We start from the raw sequence: 23,396 nt of genomic DNA, 5'->3' as shown, positions 1-23,396 counted from the left end.
GGATTTTCCATTGTACGTAAATTGCACACTAGACCTTGAAGAGTTCCTTTATTGGAACAAGGTGTTTTCTTCAACAACTAAAGCTACTCTGGACCAGCTTTTTATTTTATTATGAACTATTCTTTTATTTATTATTGTGGTGAGGTTACTGAATTAATGATTGATTCTGAGTAGTGGTGCGTGTAATAAATTATTTTTAAATTATGCTGTGCATGTTTTCAACTGAATATGTTAATATTTACTGTAGGGTGAAGTATCTCGGAAAAAGCATTTCCCAGCAAGACCCTTAAGTTCTTCATCAGATCCTGGAGGTAAGCACTATCCAGCATAATATACCTGGCTTCAAGTTGATGCTGTATCTTGCTTCTTTAGAATTTAAAGCACTAATTCACATTCCAGTCCTTACTTTATCAATAATGTGCTTAAAATCCCATCATTCTATGGATAAAATATCCATAAATGTGATCAGTCTGTTTTGAAGTATATAACAACCATCTAGGATATCCATTTTTCATGTTGTATATAAAATACAAATCATGATTTCATATATAATTTTACAGTCCAATATGTAAACAGAGCATTTATTAATATTTACATGTCAGGCTGTCCTTAACTGTATGCAAAAGAATTATCTGTTCAAATGGAATAACACTTTTTTTTGGAGGAGGGGGAATACATCTCCAAACGGCTCCTTTGGAAAGGGTTCCATAGAAAACTTGTCACAGCCTATTAAAGTGCATCTTGCTGAACTTTAGTGGTTGATATTACTTAGAAAGTTTGAACAGTACATTCTGTCTATTCTCAGTTCCTCAGGCACACTCAGGTCTTTTCACTGAGACACCCTTGTCTTGGGCCACTATGCTGTCACAAACTCCCAAAAAAGTTGTTTCAGTTCCAGCTTCAGTTCTTGCAAGCAATCATTCTGGAAGTAAAAAAACAGATAATGTTCCTGAAGACTATAAGGTATGAAGATTAGTTTCCAAGCTCCTTTACTGTTTTATAATTAACCAGAACTTTACAGACCCTGGAGTATAAAATATTTAAATGTATGTATTTGTAAGAGGAAGGAGCCCAACACGTGAATAGTATTTTTGTCTTAAATAATAATAAAAAATCTATTTCTCTAGAATATTTGTTAATGGAAGTGGATAAAAAGTGTTTTAAATGAATAATAATCCATGTTTTTTTTCATTCTTTTTCTGTGCATAATCACTCTCCTGATCAACTTTCCTTGATTTCTACCACATATCTCTTCTTCTGTCTATATCTCTTCATTCCTTACAGCACGCTTTTAATTTTTTTTAGACTGTTTTCTATTCTTTTAATTAAAATGTCTTCCTATTAATCTTGAAGAAAATCCTGATTTTTATATCTTAGTATAGGCCTAAGATACATTTATATTCACGTTGTGAAACTGAGCAGAGTTGCTAGAAGAAGGACAGGGTTATGACATAGGGAGTCATTTTCCTACCTGTGATTCCAGGTAGGAAAACATGTTTTCACTATGTGAGACTAAGAGCTTTGAATTGTATTTAAGGGTAGGTGATTACAATTTCATCTTATGGACTAAACTTGAAGCCTTATTCTACAGTACAATCTTGAAATTGTTTTATTCCTTTCCTAAGAAATTATTTACTTCTTCTTATACAGCAATCAGAAACAAAAGAAAATGCAAGTGACCTTGAAGAAATAGCAGATAAGAAGAAGAAGAAGAAGAAGAAAAAGAAAGCCAGATCATGCAGTGAAGTAGACAAGCTTCACACCCAGAACATTTTAGTTCAAGAACCTCCAAGAATTGAGGTGCTAAAGCTAATTATCTGACACAACTAATTATTTGTTTATGTGTCTATGAAGGAATTACAACCTATTTTAATTTTAAAAAATATAAAAGTAATTGTGATTTATAACAAGATAGAATTTTCCCATCATAGGAAATGATAACATATATCCATTAAGAATAATTAGTAGGATCAACTTGGGTAACCTTCATGTAAAAATCCAAGATCACATAAAATAAAAATTAACCCTAAGTTCTAGGTTTTAGTGTAAGATTTCTCCATTAGTCATTTAAAGTGCCAGATCCTATTTAAAATAAAGCTCTGCCTTTTTTATTTTACTTTTTAGTGCTGTGTGTAATAGTGATGCTGCAAATGGAGAAAATCACAATCTTCTTACAAATGTCACATTATAAGGCACTATTAAGTAGAATTACAGTTTAAGTGATAAACTAATATATAATTGTTTTTCTTTATAACTTTTGGATTAGTACTATTTCCACTAAAGATTTGAAAGTATCTTTATCAACATTTGTTTTCCTCTCTGAATGTGAAGAAATAAATAAATGAACAAATAAATACACACACACTAAAAATAGAGAACAAGAGAGAGTAGCTTTGCTTGATGCCCTTACCTTAGTAAAATCCACTGGAACGTTCATCTTAAAATGTGACTAGAATATATAGGATGAATTGACCAGAGCAGATCACTTTGTTATTCCAACTGATTTCAGCTGCACATTCTTAAATCCCTCACTGAAATAAAAGTTTTTGAAAATGCTTAACTGCTTAAAATTTTGAAAATGCTTAAATTTAGAACCTGGCATAATTCCATAATGAGAGAGAGGGAAGAGGAACTCTGGTTCTAGGGAAAATGTGTCTGTTCAGGATAGTGTGGTATAGCTTAAACCAGAGATAAATCATCTGGTGGCCAAAGCCACTGTATCATTCACATGAATAGGCCTTTGATCTTCAGTTTGAGTTTCAATGGTGGTACTCTAGGCTTTTTCTGTCTTTTGTGTCTTAAACCTGTTCTAGGGCTTATCTAACCGTTTGTGTTTCCCACATAAAAATGGTAAAACATATAGCCAATATTTGCAGCATGATTAGAAAAGGCTATGTTGGCTTCAGAAAGAAGATCCAGGTGGCTCCTACTCTGATGATATTCAGGAAGCTATTAGACCTAGCTGTCTACCCAGAACTTGGGGTAGGATAGTGGTTGAGCTTCTTTTGGATAGGTCTTTTGTTTATATGTTTGTCTTTGAGCCACTTATGATTTCTTTTCTGTTTTTTTGTATTGTTCCTTTTTAAATTGTAAGTCACTTAGAATCCTCAGGAGTTGGGCAGTCTCTAAATTGTATGTGTAAATAAATAAATTGTTGCCTACCCATATCTACTCTAACAATTTACTTTGATTTACTCAGGATGCTGAAGAATTCCCAGACTTAGCAGCTGCTTTTGATAGAAAACATAAACAAGCAACTGAAAATATCACTTGTGTAACACCTATTATTGAGAAGACTAAAGTAAGAGTTATTATTTGTCTCCATCTTCATTTTTAAATGGGTATTCATTATTTTTATTTATTTTATTGGCTGGGATTTGTTTCATTTCAGATCTGTCCTGAGCACTTTGCTGAAGTGTATTAAATGTAGTGAAAAGTGGACTTATTATTTCAGTCATAACAAAGAAATTCGTTTAAAAATAAGAGGAAGATATACTAACAGAAGTTTCCCTTGACCCCACCAGTTCCCCTGCAATCCAATAAACAGACAGGAAGGTGATATGATAGAAAGCACCAGTTTCATCTTTATTTACCAAAATATTTGAAGACTACATAATTCCTCATAAGCATTTTTAGACAATAAAAATAGTAGGAAGCTGCAGCATTAGAAAATAACCTTGGGAAAATAACCTTGCTGGTTTGCATTTTCATAAATGGGTGTTTTGTGACATTTTATGTCTACATTGGTGACCATTTTGTGAATAGGCAAGTACTCGTAGAAGACATTTTGTGAGACGTGCACATTATGTCTCAAAATTGCTTCCTGGCTTCAGTACATTAAGAATGGCTATCCTAGATGTATTAGAAAAGCTTTGGTACCCAAAGTCCTTTGTGTGAACAAAAGGCATCCCCATGCATGCAAGATGGGATTGACAATCCTGTCATATATGACTTAGAGAGAGATATAAGACTCAAGAACTGAAGCAGGAATAGATGCACAAATGAAAGCATCCATGGAATACCACTTGAATCCAAACCTGTCATGATAATTTTGGAGTTTACTCACAATTTGAAGGTTGTTAGCTCATAAGAACTTAGATCAGTAGATTTTAAAACCTACAGGTAGTCCTCATTTAGCGACCAGCAACTTGGTCATTAACTGAAGTAGTCACCAAGTGAAACCGCAACTGTGCTTATGTTCTTACTTCAGCTTTCCTTTCTTTATAGGCCTGTGAAGGTCATAAATGCAAGGACTGGTCACAAAGTTAATTTTTCATCCCTATTGTAATTGCGAATGTTCATTAAACGAGTCAGTTGCTTAATGAGGACTACCTTATTTAGAATGCTCAACTGAGAGCCATGCTTTTCTTTTTCCTACATAGCTTTTTCTTTGTATTTCTGTTTTCCAAGGTAATCCCAAGGATCTCTAGGTTTGAGTCTCGTGACCATTCTCCAAAGGAATTAGTAACTCCCAAGCCAGATGTATCTTCAACAAGAAAAATAGGAAAACAGAATTCACCAGCTCCAGTAGAAAAAAGGAAAATGCAGGTGGAGTTGTCCTTTCTGTATTATGTTAACTTGCTTGTGAGCAGTGTTTATCTAAACATTAATATTGCTGGATAAAAATGTTTCTTAGCTAAAATTTGGAATGGGGGAATTTATTTTTTTTTACTTCCTACAGGAACCATCTAAGAGCAATAGAAAAAAGAGTCAGATTCCTGTGCAGCTTGATTTAGGAGATATGCTGGCTGTTTTGGAAGAAAAACACCATGCAGAAAAATTAAAGCAGTCACCTAAACCTGTGGTGCTTTCAGGTATGCTTTTGACACTGTTTCTCTAGATGATGCCATTCAAATCTATCACTCTTTTTTTTAATTTTGTAGTTCATTATTTCTAAGGTGATGTAATTATTGAAAGAATTCAGTATAGTTCACAAAACAAAATCCCAGAGAAAGGGAGATGATGATGATGATGATGATGATGATGATGATGATGATGATGATGATCTGCACAGAGCCAGTTGTTTAGTCTGGATTTGGCATTTTTATCCACCTATCGAGCCCTTCCCAAGGACTTGGGATAGGCAGATGTTGTTTGATGATGTTAAAGGTATTATCGCAGGATGTAAGCTGTTCCCAGCAAAGCTGCCTTTTGCAACACTGATGGTGTTCAAGTGGTGCTCCAGAAGTTTTGGGATTGCACCTAAGGCACCTATAACTATCGGTACTATCGCTGCTGCTGCTGCTGCTGCTGCTGCTGCTGTTGTTGTTGTTGTTGTTGTTTGTTATTATTATTATTATTATTATTTTATCCCGCAAGGCAGTGAACATATCTAATACTCCTGCCTCCTATTTTCCCCACAATAACCCTGTGAGGTGGGTTGGGCTGAGAGAGAGTGAATGGCCCAGTCACCCAGCTGGCTTTCATGAATATGGCGGGACTAGAACTCATACTCTCCTGGTTTCTAGGATATAGGGATTTTTAAAATGTTGAAGTCTAACAGAGATTTGTACAAATATAATATTAATGGAGTGCAAAACATTTCAAATTATGAACACTGTAACTGAAATTATAGTAATGTACTTTTTAAATTGTAATATATGGACATTGTGGATTTTTCAGTTTTCATATAATTATATTAAAGCTGTGCAATTTCAAAAATGATACACAAGGGCATCATACCTTGGGCTAGCATAGCACTTCTCTGTTATTTGATGAGGCTTCTGTGGGCTTTTTAAGGCTTATAATGTGAGCCTTATGTCACTATGGTAATTTAAAAACTGGATGGATGTGAAAGATAAAGCTGCTCTTAATCAGCAAAAGGTTTGTGGAAACAGTCTGAATATATCATACAAGGTATTACAATAAATTTGGTCAGGCTTTGTTCTTAGATCTGAAATGTACAGTAAGGTGGTAATGACTTCACTGAGGTTTAATACAAAAGCTGCATGACTTCTTAAATGCCATTTAAACATTTAGTATTAAACTACCAAACTGGTTTATTTGCAGTAATAAGGACAAAACTAAGCCTAAACACTTGCCAGAACAAGACAGAATCTGCAGTGGGGTAGATGAAGGTGCAAGAGAATTTAGTAACATTGCCTAGATATGATTCTAAAACAGATATATTTAGTAGCAAACCATAGTATTTTGCCATTTAAAAAACTAGCAATGATATAAACAGAACTAATTACTTTTAATTAAAATTGGTAGGAAATGGCCAAAAGAAATTGCAGCAACTTATTTTTCTAAAAGTACCATGTTCCCAAGAGAAGGCTGGTGAATTGCATAGTAGTAGATGTATTGCTACATAAGGAAAAGAGGGTGTTCTGTTACACATTCTTGAGTTCATGTGTCATTCATGTGCTGAGTTCAATGCTAAATCTGAATTATACTCCAATCTAAGAAATGATTTCAGATTTTAAGTTTCCATCACATGATATATTTGCATTGTTTCAGTTGGTGGTGCAGTAACATTGCCCTCAAAGGAATCTGTGATAGTAACAAAAACTCCACAGTTAACTCAGGGAAAGACTCCACACAATCCTTTGGACTCTAGTGCTCCATTGGTCAAGAAGGGGAAGCAGAGAGAAGTCCCGAAGCCAAAGAAGCCAACATCACTAAAAAAGGTACACTCATCTAACCATTTATTCAAGTACTAGACAACCTATGACCTGTTGGGTCATCATTTCAGAACTATTTCCTTACCTAAACAGAAACAGAATGACCAAGGGCAAAAAAGCAGTGGGAATGTGAGCAACTTACGACTTGCTGCCAGCTTCCCCATTGACTTTGCTTGTAGGAAGCTGTCAGAGAGCATCAGACATCTCCCTCCCTCCCTTTTCCTTCTTCCTCTCCTCTTCCTCTCTTCCTCTCTCCCCCAGAAAAGGAGAAAGAAAAAGCCTCCAGCCAACTCCTCCTTTGCTCTTGAACTGCCAAGAGAGCCGTTGTTCTATCTCAGGGATTTGGACAACTGCCCCTCTAGATTTTTGGCCAATGGTGGGTCAACATGAATAAATTCTGATCTAATGGGAATCTCTAGAAGCTTGCATTACTAAAAGCATCCATTACAACCCATCCCATTGAACAAGTTGAACAGGAATTCAATATCCCCACATTTTTAAAATCTACCCACTTGCCCTACCACTTTTAATGGAAATTCAGGCAAAAAGGATTATAAAGTAGTTAAATTTTGTCGGCTAATATTTCAGGGACCAGTTAACTTTATTAGGGGAAAGGAATAATGCAAGTATTTTCCTTTTAAGATTATTTTGAAAGAGAGAGAACAGCGGAAACAGCAACTCGTTTTAGAACAGATGGCTACGCCAAAGAATACCGATACTGTTGAGCAGAGTGCAGAATCTATTCTTGATGATGAGGCACATTGTAAAACCTCCAGAGAAGGTACAGTGGGCATCTGAAACCAATCAGTTCCAGGTGTTTGTAGGGCATGATTTTTTTTTAAATTGTGCTAATGAATAATTAGTGTGGCATTGCTTGTGACACAGCTGCTACTGCATATAAGCCTAGACAGCTACTTTTTCCTACAGTTTGCACAAAAAATCTTGTTTAAAAATTCTCATCTTCCTTTTGCAGATATAATTGCCACTTCTGAGGCTTTAGTATATTTGTGAGAAATCAGATAGTTAAAAACTGCAGTGGACAAGGTTTGGTCTTCATTTCACCATGCTTACATCTTACTTGGCATCTAGGATTGCCAGGTTTTCTACATGCAAGAGGCACTCTTCAGCTTAAAACAGGAAATGAAAAGAATTAGCTCCTCTTGTAACATAAAGAGCTTGGAATTATGAGGAAGAGTTATTACTTTATTTGTATTTATGCTTTAATTTTAAATATAACTATTAACTATACACACACACACACTTAATATATATATTAATATACGTTTAATATATATGTGTCACTTATTATTTGGACCATTCTCAAGCAGTATACAAAGTTTAACAATAAATTAAATACAATGTAAAATGCAATGAGAACATAGAATAAAGTAAGAAAAACAACATTGTTAGTAATGGTGCTTGGAAAATAGCATGGTTATTGTTCAGTTTGGCTTTCAGGCCTATAGGGTTGAGTGCCCTCCTACTTGGGATTGATCTGCTCTCTATTTAAACTCACTAGTTATAAGTATGAAGCATATTGCCTTTGAAGGATTGTGGTGATACAATTATTTTAAGTGTTAACTATTTGTTCTAGATACAAAGATTGCTTAAACTTTAAGTAGAAACATGTAAAATGTCCTGCTCTGGGAATGAATGGCTATCCTTTCTGTAATGTCTCCTCATTATGTGGCATGTAAATTTTATGCCAGTTTCACTTTAATAATTACTTAGTAGATTTGAACTGAGTTAAATTAGCTACAATAATAGCTCTGAGGCTTCTGATCAATTAAAAAAAATAACCATTTGTGTATCCAACTTCCATTTAACTTAGAAAATGAAAAGGAAGCCACAGTGGATCCAGTAATTTTGACCCAGGGTAGTTCAGAAGTGGACTTGAAATGTACAGAATTCAGTGGCTCCATGCAAAACTCCGTTGCTCCATCACAGTTGAAACCCAGCTTTCCCAAAATCCATAGCCGAAGATTTAGAGAGTAAGTACATTGGTATCAGTCACTCAGTGGCAGTGTATTGCTTGTATATATATCTCAGTGTATGAGCCTGAGAGCTCTGTGAAGTGGGATGCCTGATGGTAGTTCTTGCACAAAACTACAATTGTGCTAGAATCCTTCAGCTGTTCAAGTGTTCAGCTGAATACATAAAAGCTTTCAAACTGGATAGAGTATGGTATGAACATACTCTCTTACTCTCCCCAGTTTCTGTAACATGAATATCTGAAGGGGAGCAGTGCTCACACTGACCTGAGTGTTAGTACAGCTTTCCATGCAGTGCAGGATTATGGTTTATTCACTCATGTTCAAACAAGTAACTTTGACTTGAGTTTTCCAGCTGAACTGCTGAAGATCAGAAAAGGATGGAGCTGCCTGTAAGGCCCTGTTCTCTACCCAATTTGATGCCCTCCATACATTCATCTATATGCTGGATTAGTAAATAATTCTGGAATTACCTTAATTGATAAGCAAATTACATTTGAGGGTGAAATGATGGATTTGCAATTTTTTTAGATAAATTTGACTACTGGAAAATTTTTTGACAGAAGAATAAATTGAGGTCTTTGAACCATCTTACTTTTGAACCAAGTAGTAACCCGTAGCTCTTCCAAAGACATTTCATTTACCTCCTTAATGCCATCTATCCACTTAATTGATATTTTCCCCTTTTTCTACTTTCTTCAATGTTGCCAAATCAAGTTCCCCCTCCCATGGTCCATCATCCACTCATACCATATGCCCAAAGTATTCTGTGCTGATCATTTTTCTTTTTAACTGTACTGTTTTTAAGACGGTACTCTTAAAAACTGTCTCCAAATCCATAATCCTCATCTATCTTCTTTCACTCTTCCTTAATGTCCAGCATTCACTGTTGTACATTACTGCTGAAAAAAACATTGCTCATATCTTTATCTTTCATGATGTTGTCAAAGTTTGTCATTGCCTTCCTGCTAGGATTAATCTACTCTTTACTTCTGTAGTACACTGTCCATCTTTATTCTTGACTCCAAACTCCAAAATTATCTACCCCCTTCAGTTCTTTCAGCTTTCAGCTATATGTACACAATTGACATGGCCTTTGTTTTCTTAGTATTTCATATTAACCCATATTTTTTTTCACGTCTCATTTTTATTTCAATGATAGGGGTGTGCCCAATAGAGAAAAAATGTTGTTTTGAATCCAGAACAAGCCATCACATTCTGGATGTTCCGCTAAATAATTTTAGGCCAGTCATAATTCAGCAGAACTGAAATGAGAAATGATTTGGTTATTCCAGGCTTCAAACAAAACAAAATCTGAATGGGTGAGTAGGACAAGGCTGATGTGTGTTGTGTCCGCTCTTCCCTCTCTTCCATCAGCCTGCCCGCCACATGATCATCCCACTGCCTTCCTTTCCTATTCTTATAGTAGATTCTCTGTATAGTTTAAACTGATATGGGAGCAGTGTGCATCCTTTTCTTACTCACTTCCCAATTCTGAACAACTTTTTTTCCAGATTTAGTTCTTACAATAGCTTCTTTGTCATTGTAAAGGTTCGTCTGAAGAATAATTGGATGTTCTGGTACAACCATTAGTTTTAATATATTTCACATTCTGGCATGTTTCATATAGTCAAAGCTGTGTTGTAATCAATAAAGCAGAGGTAAGACACCTTAAATTCTCTAGTTAGCTTTACTATCCATCCTATTTTAGCTATCTGATCTCATGTCTCTCTGCCTTTTCTGAAATTGCCTGTTGATTTGGCATTTCTCTCTCCATATGGAACTTTATTCTTCTTCGTAACATCTTAAGCAAAATTTTGCTTGTGTGAGGAATTAAGGCAGTGATTCATTATTTCTATACAGTTATGTTTTCCAATCTCTAGGCCTCATAGTCTTGTTCTCCATTTATTGAAGTAAAGTTCTTAGTACCTTATCTGTTTCTTCTGCAGGTTTAAACAGTTTAGTAGGTATTTCATCTACGTTGTATTGTCGAAGGCTTTCACGGCCGGCATACGATGGCTGGTGTGGGTCTTCCGGGCTGTGTGGCCGTGTTCTTGAAGTTTTGTTTCCTAACGTTTCGCCAGCATCTGCCAGCATCTGTGACCGGCATCTTCAGAGAGCAGGAGCACAGACAGGAGCAGTTCTCTCTGTGCCCAGGATGATGTGACCAGGACGTGTGAACAGTTCACACAATGAACATACTAATCACCCCCAGCAGCCACTCATTAACATCTCAATAGAAGAAAAAACCCTGCCTAATCCCCAGGAAGATACACACACATTCTGACACCAAAACAAGCAGCCACTCGTTAACCCAAACCCCCCACTCCCCCTACCCCCCAACCCCCCCACCACATACCCCCAATTCCCCCCTCAGATCTCTGTAAATACCCACAAAAGGGTCACATCACCCTGGGCACAGAGAGAACTGCTCCTGTCTGTGCTCCTGCACTCTGAAGATGCCGGTCACAGGTACTGGCGAAACGTTAGGAAACAGAACTTCAAGAACATGGCCACACAGCCCGGAAGACCCACACCAGCCAACTATTTCATCTACACTTGGTGCTATTCTATTTGACACTTGGTTTAGTGCCTCTTGTCCCTCCCTTTCTAGGGAAGTCAGTTCCTGAATATATTCCCCTGAAATAAATGTTTCTCATTCTACAGTCTTATTTGTAAAAGATTTGAGTATTATTTTTCCATCTTCCATCTTCTAATGGTTATCTTCCATTAACCTCATTTGCTTCTATTCAATTTCTTCCATGTTTATTCCTAAGAAGCCCTAATTTGGTTGAAACTTCTCCCATGATTTTTGTGATCTTCATAAAGATATCTGCATTTTCTTATCATTTGCTGTTTTTTGACGTTATTGAACTATCTCATCCTTTTCTGCTTGATGTTGAAAGTCTGTGCTGAGTCATCATAAGGCTTTCCCATTGCCAGAGGCTTTGGCCTTCATCCTTTGTCTTTTCTCAGCTATCGTGATGCTTGATCTACAAGTCACTTGAATCATCTCTTCCTTGAAATGTTTGATTTTTACTAGGTCTCTTATCTCTTCTCATGTCTCTTTAGGTTCTCTTTCACGTACGTGTACTGCATCTATTCCCTAACTGAGCTTAAATTCTGAATGTATTCCTCCTGGTCAAACTTTACTTAACTTTAACTTCTAAAGTTTAACCTGTACATTTGACACCAATGATTCATGATCTGTTCCACAATCTTCACCTGGAAGTGTCCTGGCTGAACAAATTATACTTTTTTCATCTTCTGTTTCCTATTATGAAGGAGATTTTATTCTGATGTTGTACATTCAGTGATGTCCATTTGTAGAGTCTTTGCTTACGTTGCCATATGAATACACTTTATGCATATGTTGTCTTAAAAATAATTCTTTTTGCAAAACTTTGTTAACCTGTATTATCCAAATCTTCCTGCAATCCAATCACTCATAGTACTATGTACTACAGTGTCCTGTAGTTGTTGTATTTAGCACCTCTTGCAATTTACCATGGAATTCCTCAGTATGTTTCACCATTGGACCTATAGTAGGTTTATACATTTGTATAATATTGATGTTCACTGGATATCGACTAATTCTAGCCTATCATCTGTTATAGCGGAGCTGAATTGGCTCAGATTGAGAAAATGTGAGTGGCATGCTAAAGTCATAGTGTGATCTCCTGGCTTATACTATATGGTATTTTTAATTATTCTGATAGTGCTGTCAAAAGATAAGCTGAAATAAAGAAGAAAACATTGTTTTAGGAAGTCTCTTCCCATTAAATTCAGACCTACATAAAGACAAGAATAGTGATAGGACTTGTTCTCTTTTTATGAGTACCATGTAAGATGGAGAGTGACAGACTTGGTGAAATGTAAGTTTACACATGAGGAGTCAAGGTATAAAGAAATGTCCCCATTTTCATCTGCTTGCCTCATAAGCTAATCCACCCCTTTTTTCCCTAGCCAGAGGCAGTTCTTATGTGATTGTCATTGCTTAGAATACCAGATAAAATATAGTACATTGGTTTACTATTACAAATATTGAATGCCAAAAGTCTAACTACAGCAGGATGTGGCTGTGATTACATAAGGAAAATTTTAAATGAGGACAGTTGTCAGTTCTTTTGTATGTAAGTGGTCCACTTTTAGTTTTAGGTGAACATAGTTTATTCTCTAGCAAAGACAAACCAAAACAAATCTCTGTGTGTTCACTTAAGGCATAGGCCAGAATTCTATAACTGAAAGGGGAATCTGTCTCCTCCTCTATCTTTCTGCAGTAAATGTCATTCTTTCCATGATCTAAAACACAGTGCAGCGTGAGCTATCAGGAGTTGTTCTTGATTGTGGCAGCATACAAATATATTTAATAAATAAATAAAATCATCTTACTATTGATCCAGAGACTGAAGATTTAGAATTACTCTAATATTTTGCACAAGAGTATTTATTGATGCAAAAAAGGCCCCTAAAATTAGGAATTGAAAAGAATCCTCCTAACTTGGCTTCAGCTTTGCAAACTTGTCCTGATAAAAAAAACAGCATTTACTCTTATTTCCTATGATGGATTTTCTCCACACTCCCAATGCTAAGGAACCAGAGAAGTGTATTTTCACCTTCACCCGCTCAATACCCATTTTTGATTGTAAGTGCTAATTGTTAGGTCCTTTGGCACGCAAGGCTGTGTAGAATAAAGAAAAGGCTAAGACACACTTGAGTTGAGCTCAGCTCATGTTAATCACACGACACATTCATGAAGTGTCTTAAGTGTACAGTTAGTCCTTTAGTTACAACGGCAATTGGGACTGGAATTTCCATCACTTAAGTGATGCAGTTGAAAAGCATGATGTCACATGACCGCATTGCTTAGCAGAGGCAATCCCAGCACTCCCCATTACCATTGTTAAGTTGTCATTAAGCAAGGATTGTGGGTCATTAAGCAAGCACCTCCTTGCAACTTCTTGCCAGCTTCCACCAACCAGTCAGGTGGAAGCCGCAGGAAGTCAGTCAGTGGGGAAGCTGGCAGGAAGTTGTAAGTTCCAGATGGCTTGCAAGCAGGCTGGCAGGCAGGTAACTGGCTGCTGCTGGGTGGGAGAGGGAGCAGGAGGGTGCGCGGGTGGCCAGGGAGGCATGGCACAAGCATGGCTGCTGCCAGGTTGGAGAAGGTGTGAGTGGTTGGGGAGGCTCAGCGCAAGCTCAGGGAGGCTCAGGGAGAGTGTGTGAGGGTGACAGGTGGTGGAGAGGCATGAGCTCAAAGGGGCTTGTAGTGGCTCTTGCTGGGTGGGGGACAGCGTGTGAGTGGCCAGGGAAGCTCAGGCAGGGTCTGTGTGGGTGGCAGGGAGGTGTGGTGCGAGCACAGCAGGGCTTGGGGTGGCTGCTGCTGGGTGAGAGAGGGTCTGCGGGTGGCCAGAGAGGCATGGCATGAGCACAAAGAGGCTCAAGGGGGTGCATGAGGGTGTGTGAGGGCCAGCAAGGTGCAACGCCAGCACAGAGGGGCTGGGGGAGGATGCACAGGTGGGGGAGACTTACCCAAGCAACTTGTGACCTTCCCTGCTTATTCCCCATTGACTTTGCTTGAGGGAAGCCAGCAGGGAAGGTTGCAAATGGCAATTGTGACCGTGGGACGCTGCAACCATCATAAGTGCAAACCGGTTGGGAAACACCCAGATCGCAATTATGTAACCACTGGGGTGCTGGGAAGGCTGGGACTTCAAGTGATCTTAAGTATCACTCATTCAGCGCCATCATAACTTTGAATGGTCACTGAATGAGTGGTGCTTAACTTTGGACTACCTGTAGTATGAATGAGGTTTACTGTAGCCTTCTAATCTAGTCCATAACCTAGGAATTCCCTGGTGGTAACCAGATCTGACCCTGTTTTTAGTTTCTGGGTCCAGACAAGATTGGCTAAGTGCTGTCTCCTTCTAGGAGGGCTAGGGTAGCTTAATATTGTTCTTTATCCTGTTTTAGATCATATTGGAACTTGAGGCTTTTCAGAAATTTCTCTTTTCTGAGAAATGTAATAAGTTTCTCCTTATGGAGGACTGTCTTTAACCTTTGTGCCAATGACTATAGGTAGCAGCTTATACAAATAGAAAGAGGTCCTGTTGCCAGTTCAAGGCTTTGAATCCTCCAATTTTTTTTTCTAAGGCATTTTTATCCAGTGTTTTGATACTTTATTTCAAGATTTTGAACCATATTTGTTACATAGACTTTTTTATTTGTTCTGAACATAGCCTGCTTGTTTATTTGTATATATCTTTGGTTAGAATGGATGAGAAAGAGATAGAAGGGAATCAGGTATTTACTAAAATACTGAAACAATTGACTCTTTCTTTAGCTACTGTACCCAAGTGCTTAGTAAAGAGGTTGACAGCTGCGTTACAGATCTCTTGAAAGAGCTGGTTCGTTTCCAAGACCGCCTGTATCAGAAAGACCCTGTCAAGGCCAAGACAAAACGCAGGCTCGTTATGGGACTCAGAGAAGTGTTGAAACACTTGAAGCTGAAAAAGTTGAAATGTGTCATCATTTCTCCAAATTGTGAAAAAATTCAATCAAAAGGTGAGCTTTTACATTAAAAATGTGTTTACCTAAAACAAACAGATCACTTTTATGATGGAGTATGGTGGGAGATTGGGAGATGCCTCAGGACTTACTTTCTATTCATATAAATGAAATGAGATACTTTGTCAGCAAATTTGTTTTAATGGCTCATTCTCTTAATTTGGTTTTTATTTTATCACAGGTGGGTTGGATGAGACTCTGCATCTCATAATCGATTCTGCTTGTGAACAGAATATTCCATTTGTTTTTGCTCTCAATCGCAAAGCTCTAGGGCACTGTGTGAACAAATTAGTGCCTGTCAGTGTGGTGGGAATATTCAGCTATGATGGTGCTCAGGTGAGTTGTGCTCTAGCTACTGTTTGCCCTCTTCTGTTAATATGGATTTGAATTTCAGTTTTAAAAAGTCTTAATTATTAGTATTATGACAGCTACTGCCAGCATTTTAAAAGATGCTAATCCCTAGTTGTCTGGAATTCTTCTACACTCTTAGGTAACTTGGGTGCTGTTCTAGTATTAAAGCAATGCAGAATGGTTCATGATTAGTTCTAGTAACCCTGTTGCTCCCATAGATTTCTCATTTTTGTGCAGTTACCTGTATGTTCAGTGCAGGGGTCTGCAATAGGAAAGTTTTTGCACTCGTGGCTACAGGCAAGTTGGCTTTCATTGAGTCAAGATCCTGCACTGAGTGCATGAATCGCTTAGGAGGCAGGCATCATTTGAGTGAGAAGGTGGTTTTACCTCAAGTGTGTATATGTCAAAGACTCCTATTATAATAATTCTTGAGTAACATGAAAAAATTATGCTTATGTTTGAAACTTCAGCAAGTTACTTTCTCTGCTTTCCTGCACACTCCTACACAAACATCTCTTTGGCTGTAGCAGAGTATTATTTCTAAGTTGTTCGAAGAAAGGAATCAGTGGACTTTCCCCATGCCCAAGTTACTCCATATAATTCAGAACACAGTATATTGCAAGTGTAAACAAGATGTACTGTGTAAAATTTCTTTAAAAACGGATAACTGATTGATCCAAGGCCCCTTACAAGAGAAAATATCCATATTTCCCAGCTGCCCCCAATTCCCCAAAGACAGAAGAAAACCCTGATTTTCAGTTTAATTTTAGTATCATCTTCCCAGCATTCACATGTTCAAATGCCTACTTAATTTGTGCATCTTTGGTGAGGCTAAATTATCAAGTAACCTAGGTAAATCATCTCAAGGGCTATGCTAACTGTGTTCCTATCATGCATCTTTTTTTTTTTTTGCAGTATCCAACAATGGTTGCAGCTGTTGGTTTATTAGCATCAGTCTGTTCCCTTATATTAATGCAGCATCTAGGACTGTTTGTCCAAATGGCAAAGTCTGTTGCCGTCTAGTTTAATCTTAGATTCCTAGATGAGCAACATATTAAAACCATGAGTATGGAAACCATGAGTATGGAAACCATGAGTACATATGCCCTATGTTCTTATAAATAAGACCCTGTATGTAAATACTTGAGCATGAAACTGAGCAAACTCAGGGAGGCAGGAAGGCCTGGCGCGATATGGTTCATGAGGTCACGAAGAGTCGGACACGGCTTAATGACTGAACAACAACAAAAATGTAAATACTATGTATGTTACTGATGAATCAAGAAGCTTCATGGCTTCAAAATTCCCAAGATGGACTTTCCCTGAAACAAGACAAGCAAACTGGTCTTATCTGTGCAGTTTTAATTGTAGCAGGCCCAGTTCATGTAAATAGTGTTTGTTTTCACATGCAGTTAGGATCTTCACCACAGAGACATGCAGAGACACTATAATATGAACTTTTACATAGGTATCATCACTACCATTTTTTATACAACAGTTTTTTGGTTTCAATGTGTTGTGCTTGCAGATTCCGACTGCTGGTGGATTTTATTTAGAGCTACCAGATATTCTCTATTGCAAAATTTTCAGTAGCCAGTTCAGGCTCCTTGATTTTCTGTGGGTTTTATTATTTTATTAAATGCTATTTTCCAGGGTCATTTTCTTAGTGTTTGGTGCTTTAGCCTTTTTTTTTAAACTTACCTTGATTTCCACATGCCACAGTACTTGGGAATATATGACTATTTGATATTGTTGAACTATATAATCTCTGAACATTAGCTGTGCTGTTTTTGGATAATCAAAGTTATATTTTAGTGAGAAAGTCCTAAAATTAATGCTAATTCAAAATACATTTCTTTTCCCCATTCTTATAAATTAGGACTATTTTCACAAAATGGTGGAATTGACAATGGAAGCAAGGCTGGCCTACAAGGAGATGATTTCAGCTTTAGAAAGGGAGTCAAGTGAAGAAGTAAAACAAAGTGACTGTGTGCTCCAAACCCATCAGAAAGAGAATTGTGCACTAGATACCACAATAGTGCCCCTTCAAGAGCCTGAAGACGATGTCCCAAATTACAGTGAGTTTTCAGGGTCTTTGTTTAAAATATGGAAATTCTTTTCTGTTCATCTGTGTATTTTCATATTTAAGGTAAGCTGCATTTATGATGGTAGAGATACCACAATTCAGTGATTACAGAATGCTCCAGAGAATGTTCTGTTCCCCCACTACAACCATGCCATTCTTAGGGTAGTTCAATTTCCAAAAGTAAATTTCTTAAACTAGAAGCAGTGTCCCAGACATTGAGTTCCAAACTAAGATCCAGACTGTTCCAGAGGGGGAACAGAAAATTCTGGAATATTCTTCAGTTGCCAGATGTTGCACATTACTCTGTTGTAGCTGAATATGTCATTTCATTCTTCAAATCCTGATGATGCTAGTCTTGGTTTGCTAATCCTTGCTGCAGTTTGCGCTTCAGTCTTTAGAGTGATGTGAGTGACTGCCTTGAACCAGTCTTGTCTTCAGGCCTCTGTAGCAGAATAACTAAAGTAGTGCAATACCCAAACATAAATACTAAAAATACACAGAACAGATACTGCCTCTTTAGCAGAAGCCAAATGAGATAAGCAAAACCACCATTACTATGTTGATCTCATTTGTGGTAGAATATGTATTTGAAGTTAGTAAACATTCTCAGAGCTGTAGAGTTTCTGTGTTATTTTTGGTGCCAATTATAAGATGAGTTTGAATCATTGCTCTAGGATTCTTGTACCACCATGTACTTGTATTATTTCTTCACTTCTGGTAGCAGTGATTCTTCTGATGCAGGCTGCATTGTGCTGTGCTGATCAAGAGATCCATTAAAATGTGGATAGGACAGACTAGCAACTATCATTTTATAGGATGAATTATGTGTTGCTCTTCACTTCCTTCAACAGTTCTTGTGCCTAAAGTACTGAGCTATTCTACTAATGTGTGAATGCTGGCAAAAAGTATTTTCTAGTTTTGATTCTCTTCCATATTATAAAATTAATATTGGAGCCATCAGCAGCTTTTGATGATATTTGTGTGATATTCTCTTCTACTTTAGCTGATTAAGTCAAGTCTTCTTTGTGTCAAGTTCAACTTTTGATGATTTTATGGAAGTATTAATGTAGTTTTCATGGCAACAATATGGAAGTGGTTTGTGATTTGTTTCTTGTCTTCCCATTCTAGTCCAGGTGATCTTATTCAGACAAACTGATCCAACCCTGCTTAGGTTTTTGAGAACATCCAAGGTGGGCTAAATGCTGCCACCCATTTGGGCACTTTATCTGATAAATTCTCTCAAATGGTCTATTCATTAGAGTTTTATTCAGAACATGGATGGCCTGCTAGCTTTCTTACATAGATTTTAAAGTGATAAATAAAAATATTAATGATTTTAGCCGAACTGTTATCTAGCATTAAGTTGATCCATGTTCTTAATAAATGAAAACTCTTTCCTTTCCTTAAAAAAAAATAGCCATGTTATAATGGATATTATCTATAGTTTCCTTCATTAGTTATCATTGTGTTCATGAATGATTATGTGTATTTTGTGATCCCAGGACTTGATACAAGAGTTGCAAGATTTGAGTGGGAAATGGGTAACTATTTTTCCAACTTAGCATTCTCACAGGTGTAGTAAAACTATATTGCATTCCTATCTTTTATGTTATGGCCTTTGTAAGAACTGTAGTCTATAACTATTATTATATATATTTGTCTTTTTTGTTTTGTTTTGGTTTTTTTGCACCTCTAGTTAAGATCTGGAAGCGAAAGCTTGAAGAGGAGTATAATCCCTACATCCTGAAGCTGGAAAAACAGTCAACCACTGACATGTTGCCCTTGGGTGTTGAGGAGCCTCAGTAAATCAACACTACCTTCTTTGGCATTATTGACTTTTTTTACTTTATGTGTGTGTGTCTGTGTGTATATAGAGATATAGATATGTAAATAGTAAATTATCTAAATTAATTATCTGGAATAGAGGATATATAACCTGTAGCTGAAATTCTGAGATAATTTAATGCCAAAGAATTCAGAGTTGTAAACAACTTCCATTCTAGACTGGATTCAGTGAAAGTGCTTGACACATCCAAATGGAATACAGAATGAGACAGGAAATGAATCTGGTTTGTTTGTATTTTCATACAGCAATAGGGAAATCACCTTTGGCCTAATGCCATGCTGCTAGTCTCTGCTTCATATAAGCACAGAGTCTCCAAATCACCGTTCTCATAATTTCCTATAATTACATCACTGAATTTGGATTGATACAAATGAACTGCATTACACTTGTAAGTGGCTGTTTTTTCTCTGTGTAATAGAATATACATCTGTGCATAAAAATATTAATATGAAATGAAAGAAGAGAAGAGAAGAGAAGGGAAAACCATTGATTTTCTCCCTGACATTTTTGTAAATATATATTATATATAAAATATACTAATATATAATAATGGATTCTATATTGGATATATGCAAATTAGCAAAACAGAAATGCAATACTGTCACCCAATTTAGTATGTGATAGAGCAATTTGGTGTAGGTCATGAGTGTATAATGAAAAGAAATGGTAGAAAGTGGAATTATTAAATAGAGAATAATAATTTATTGGTACTGTATTTTCCTATTCTGTCCTATTAAATATTACAATTTGGTATTAACTTTTGAAGGGCTGTGTGCAGCCTTGAAACTAATAGATATTTTTGTTGCAAAACCCCCCAGATGGGATTCTCTCAACTGTAAAGTGAACCTTCAAGTGTTTATTAAATATTGGTTGTAGGTTATAGCAGTGTTTCTCAACCTCAGCAACTTTAAGATGTGTGGACTTCAACTCCCAGAATGTGTGGAGTTGAAGTCCACACATCTTAAAGTAGCTGAGGTTGAGAAACACTGGGTTATAGTCATAGATATGGAAGATGTTCATCATAAAATAGCTCACCTTTCATGTATCAAGTAATTTCTCTGCTGCAGTGGTTGATGGCTATCTTTAGAAAGACAGCAGGATTCTCTCATGTAGAAAATGGGCAGCAGTGCAAGAGGAGAAGCATGGAGTGGGGAATGACTGAGTTTACTAAAAATTCTTTAGTACAGTTTTGCTCATATATCCATGATAAAGGCACAGTTTAACCTAGCAGAGAAAAAAAAAATGGAGGATCATTGTGTCCTAGGATGTAAAAAAAAAGTCCAGTCCTTCGTAATAACTTTCCTGACCACAAGTAAACCTAGAAGAAGCTGGAGGGAGAAGGTTAGTCTGATCTATCAGCAGGAGGTCTGATTTCAGCCAGGAGGACCAACTGTTGTGTGGGAGTTTGGCACCCCTCGCTCAGGCATGTCGAGCCATTCTTGCTAGAGGGACTTGGAGAATTATTTGGACCATTTTATAATATGCCTCCCAACATTTCTGTGTCTCAAGAGAATTGAATTATTGTACAACTATAAAACAAATTTGTTTGCAGTATGCCTCTTATATTGCAAAAAATATTTGCACTAAAACAGCATCAGGTATTTTATTGATATGATTACTGGGCAGTTTCAGAGGAAAAATGCTGCTTTTCTTATGTGTGTGCCTCTTAAAAAGGATGGACATTTTCCATGTAATTTTCTTAACATTCCAGCCATGCTTGTGATTTAGTAACTTTGGTATATTTCCTATTCGCTCCTTTCCTTAATTAGTGATTATATCAGATAAGTACTGGGAAGGGAATTTGGTTAAAGTTTTTATGTCATCCTGTGCATTTAACTGCATAAAATTCAGACATATGTGTGGTTCAACAAAAGTTGATACAATTAAAATTTCATTTCTTTAATATCAGTGCTAGGGACACATAGCCTTTTGCCAAGGAAAGCACTTAACACTTTTAAAGAATTGTGGTCTTTCCTCCCCCCCCCCCATTGTTCATCAAGCTTTTGAAAATATATTTTTATTATTTAAAAAAGTGTCAGGGTTTTAGTAACAGTTTTTATGTTGTAATGTGCCAGGAAATTGCACCACTAATTTTCAACAATTGTGGTTGGAAGAGGCTCTAGTGGATGCAAAAAAAGATTTGGAGACCATGGGTTAGCTACCTCTGATCTATAATAAAATAAAGTCAGAATAAACATGTTTTGGTGCACTGCTGTGTGTTATGACACTGAAGATAACATAAGATAGCCTAGAGCTGTGGTTCTTTTTATTATATTTCTGGTCAACAGGTTTCTACATTACCTAGCAAATGAAAGTAATCATTTCTGGCCCAGATTTATTGTAATTCTCCATTCTATAGCAGAAAATTGTGAATTTTCCATGGGTTCACTATGAATTGAAGTAATGTAGTTTTAAAAATGGAATGGAAGAATATATAACCTTAATCTAGGGAATCCAACATGGGCCTAGCATGTGTGCCTCAATGATTTGGTAAGTTCACTGATAATTGGAAATATCGTAATTTACCTTGCAGTAGCGCTATGAATTTCTGCATGTTCTGTAAGAATTCTGTGAATTCTACTAGTAGAAATTTAAAATATAGGGAAGCAGATTCCATCTTGTTTGAACTGAATGGATGAATTGGTTTAAATATATGGTTATATTCCACACATTCATAGAAGACCGATTGTACAATATGTTTCCTTTCAACAACTCTCCTATTAGACTTCAAGTGATGTCTGTAAACTGAAGGAAACTATTTTGCATATGAATTGGCATAACCTAGCTCTGAGCAAGATAACCGTGCAACTTTAGCTAGTCATAGCCCATCTTTAAGTATAGTATAGTTGTAGCAGTTAAAGAGTTTTCACTTACTTTAGTCTGCATATCAGAATACCTTTTAGCTTTTAAAGAGAACTGCTTTGTATGACATGATTTATAGATATATACAGCAGGTCAACCATTTTAGGCTTCAGAATCACTACATTATAGCTACAAAAATCCATATGAAGAAATAACTGAATTTATCAAAAGTTATTTGCATGCATAATCCATTTTTCTCAAAGGGTACCACAGCAAGTAACCAGCTAAAAAGAGAAAGAACCTACCTTGACTGAATTATACTACCGTAATAAATGTGTTTAATAGTATAGTGAGATTCCATGTACTTTACAGCTAGCCCAGCTGGAATTGTTCTGTTGAATAGGCAAAGGCCAAAGTCATTGGTCATGGGATTTGTGAATATCAGGTAATCCAGTCATACACATCTTGTAATATCTTTTTTTTTTCTTGACATGGGGATATTTACAGAGTACCAGATGGCAGCACTTCAGTGTGCATTGTTTGTATCAGCTGGTAAAGCAACAGAGGCTAGTTTCACTGCTGTCTTCTGCTCTAGAGTGACTGATGCAGAGGGTCATACCTGAGCTAGTATCCTTTCCTTTTCAACAAACACTTTTAGCATCTCACACTGTGCCATTTTTGTTGCAACTGTCCTAAATAAATATAAACCAGAAAAGGCCTTTTAATTCTGTTGTGTCAATATACAATATTAAACTTAAAAGTTTGTCCCTGAGCTTACTAATAATAAATTTTACTTTCTACATGGAAATAAGAGTTTGCATGCTCACCTCAACTTCTCAATGAACTGAGAGAATCAGGCAATTCATAAACCGCACCTTGAATTACTAGAGTCATTAGACTGCTATGTTTGAATTAATTCTGTGTGCATTCTGGAATAAGGAGTATATGACAAAATTGAGCTAATTTAAGGTGGGGTTTCTTCAGTGCATTTGCTGCTTTTGTCAATATGAATGCAGTGGACTGTCTAGGTGTGAATCATGGGAGCACAAAAAAGATCATCTGGATGTGGAAAAACATCCAAAATCTTGGCTCAATTCAAGGTTGCTAGAAGCAAATGTGGCAACTGAGAAAAG

The 23,396-nt window shown here is 36.8% G+C and overlaps 2 protein-coding genes across 6 annotated transcripts in view; one reads left to right on the top strand and one right to left on the bottom strand.

Annotated features, from left to right (window-relative positions):
• Positions 1-23,148, top strand: part of SECISBP2 (SECIS binding protein 2) — a 32,382-nt gene extending 9,234 nt beyond the window's left edge. Inside the window, exons 6-19 of one of the 4 annotated variants that reach the window (XR_015793848.1) lie at positions 248-311; positions 806-963; positions 1,651-1,800; positions 3,200-3,301; positions 4,411-4,548; positions 4,682-4,814; positions 6,460-6,629; positions 7,266-7,404; positions 8,455-8,614; positions 14,955-15,175; positions 15,360-15,514; positions 17,409-17,607; positions 19,312-20,330; positions 20,437-23,148. Coding sequence is in view for 2 of the 4 variants with exons in the window: in XM_015890730.3 (XP_015746216.2) it covers positions 248-311; positions 806-963; positions 1,651-1,800; positions 3,200-3,301; positions 4,411-4,548; positions 4,682-4,814; positions 6,460-6,629; positions 7,266-7,404; positions 8,455-8,614; positions 14,955-15,175; positions 15,360-15,514; positions 17,409-17,607; positions 19,312-19,421 (1,899 nt within the window). In the remaining 2 variants the exon portion in view is untranslated. Of the gene's footprint in view, positions 1-247; positions 312-805; positions 964-1,650; positions 1,801-3,199; positions 3,302-4,410; positions 4,549-4,681; positions 4,815-6,459; positions 6,630-7,265; positions 7,405-8,454; positions 8,615-14,954; positions 15,176-15,359; positions 15,515-17,408; positions 17,608-19,311; positions 20,401-20,436 lie in introns of those variants that run through there. The other 3 variants (XR_015793849.1, XM_015890730.3, XM_015890728.3) reach the window with 3 other exon arrangements.
• The window catches only part of SEMA4D (semaphorin 4D), a 124,602-nt gene continuing 124,036 nt past the window's right edge, over positions 22,831-23,396 (bottom strand). For both annotated transcript variants that reach the window (XM_088130235.1, XM_088130236.1), the window contains exon 19: positions 22,831-22,955. In XM_088130235.1, the coding sequence (XP_087986361.1) occupies positions 22,926-22,955 (30 nt within the window). In that variant the 3' untranslated portion in view covers positions 22,831-22,925. The remainder of the gene's footprint in view (positions 22,956-23,396) is intronic.

The sequence above is a fragment of the Python bivittatus genome, unplaced genomic scaffold (genome assembly GCF_059951505.1).
Source record: "Python bivittatus isolate LINGU-HERP-01145 unplaced genomic scaffold, Pbiv_v1 ctg000850_np1212, whole genome shotgun sequence".
Lineage (NCBI taxonomy): Eukaryota > Metazoa > Chordata > Lepidosauria > Squamata > Pythonidae > Python > Python bivittatus.
This window is presented reverse-complemented; position numbering and strand designations above follow the sequence as displayed.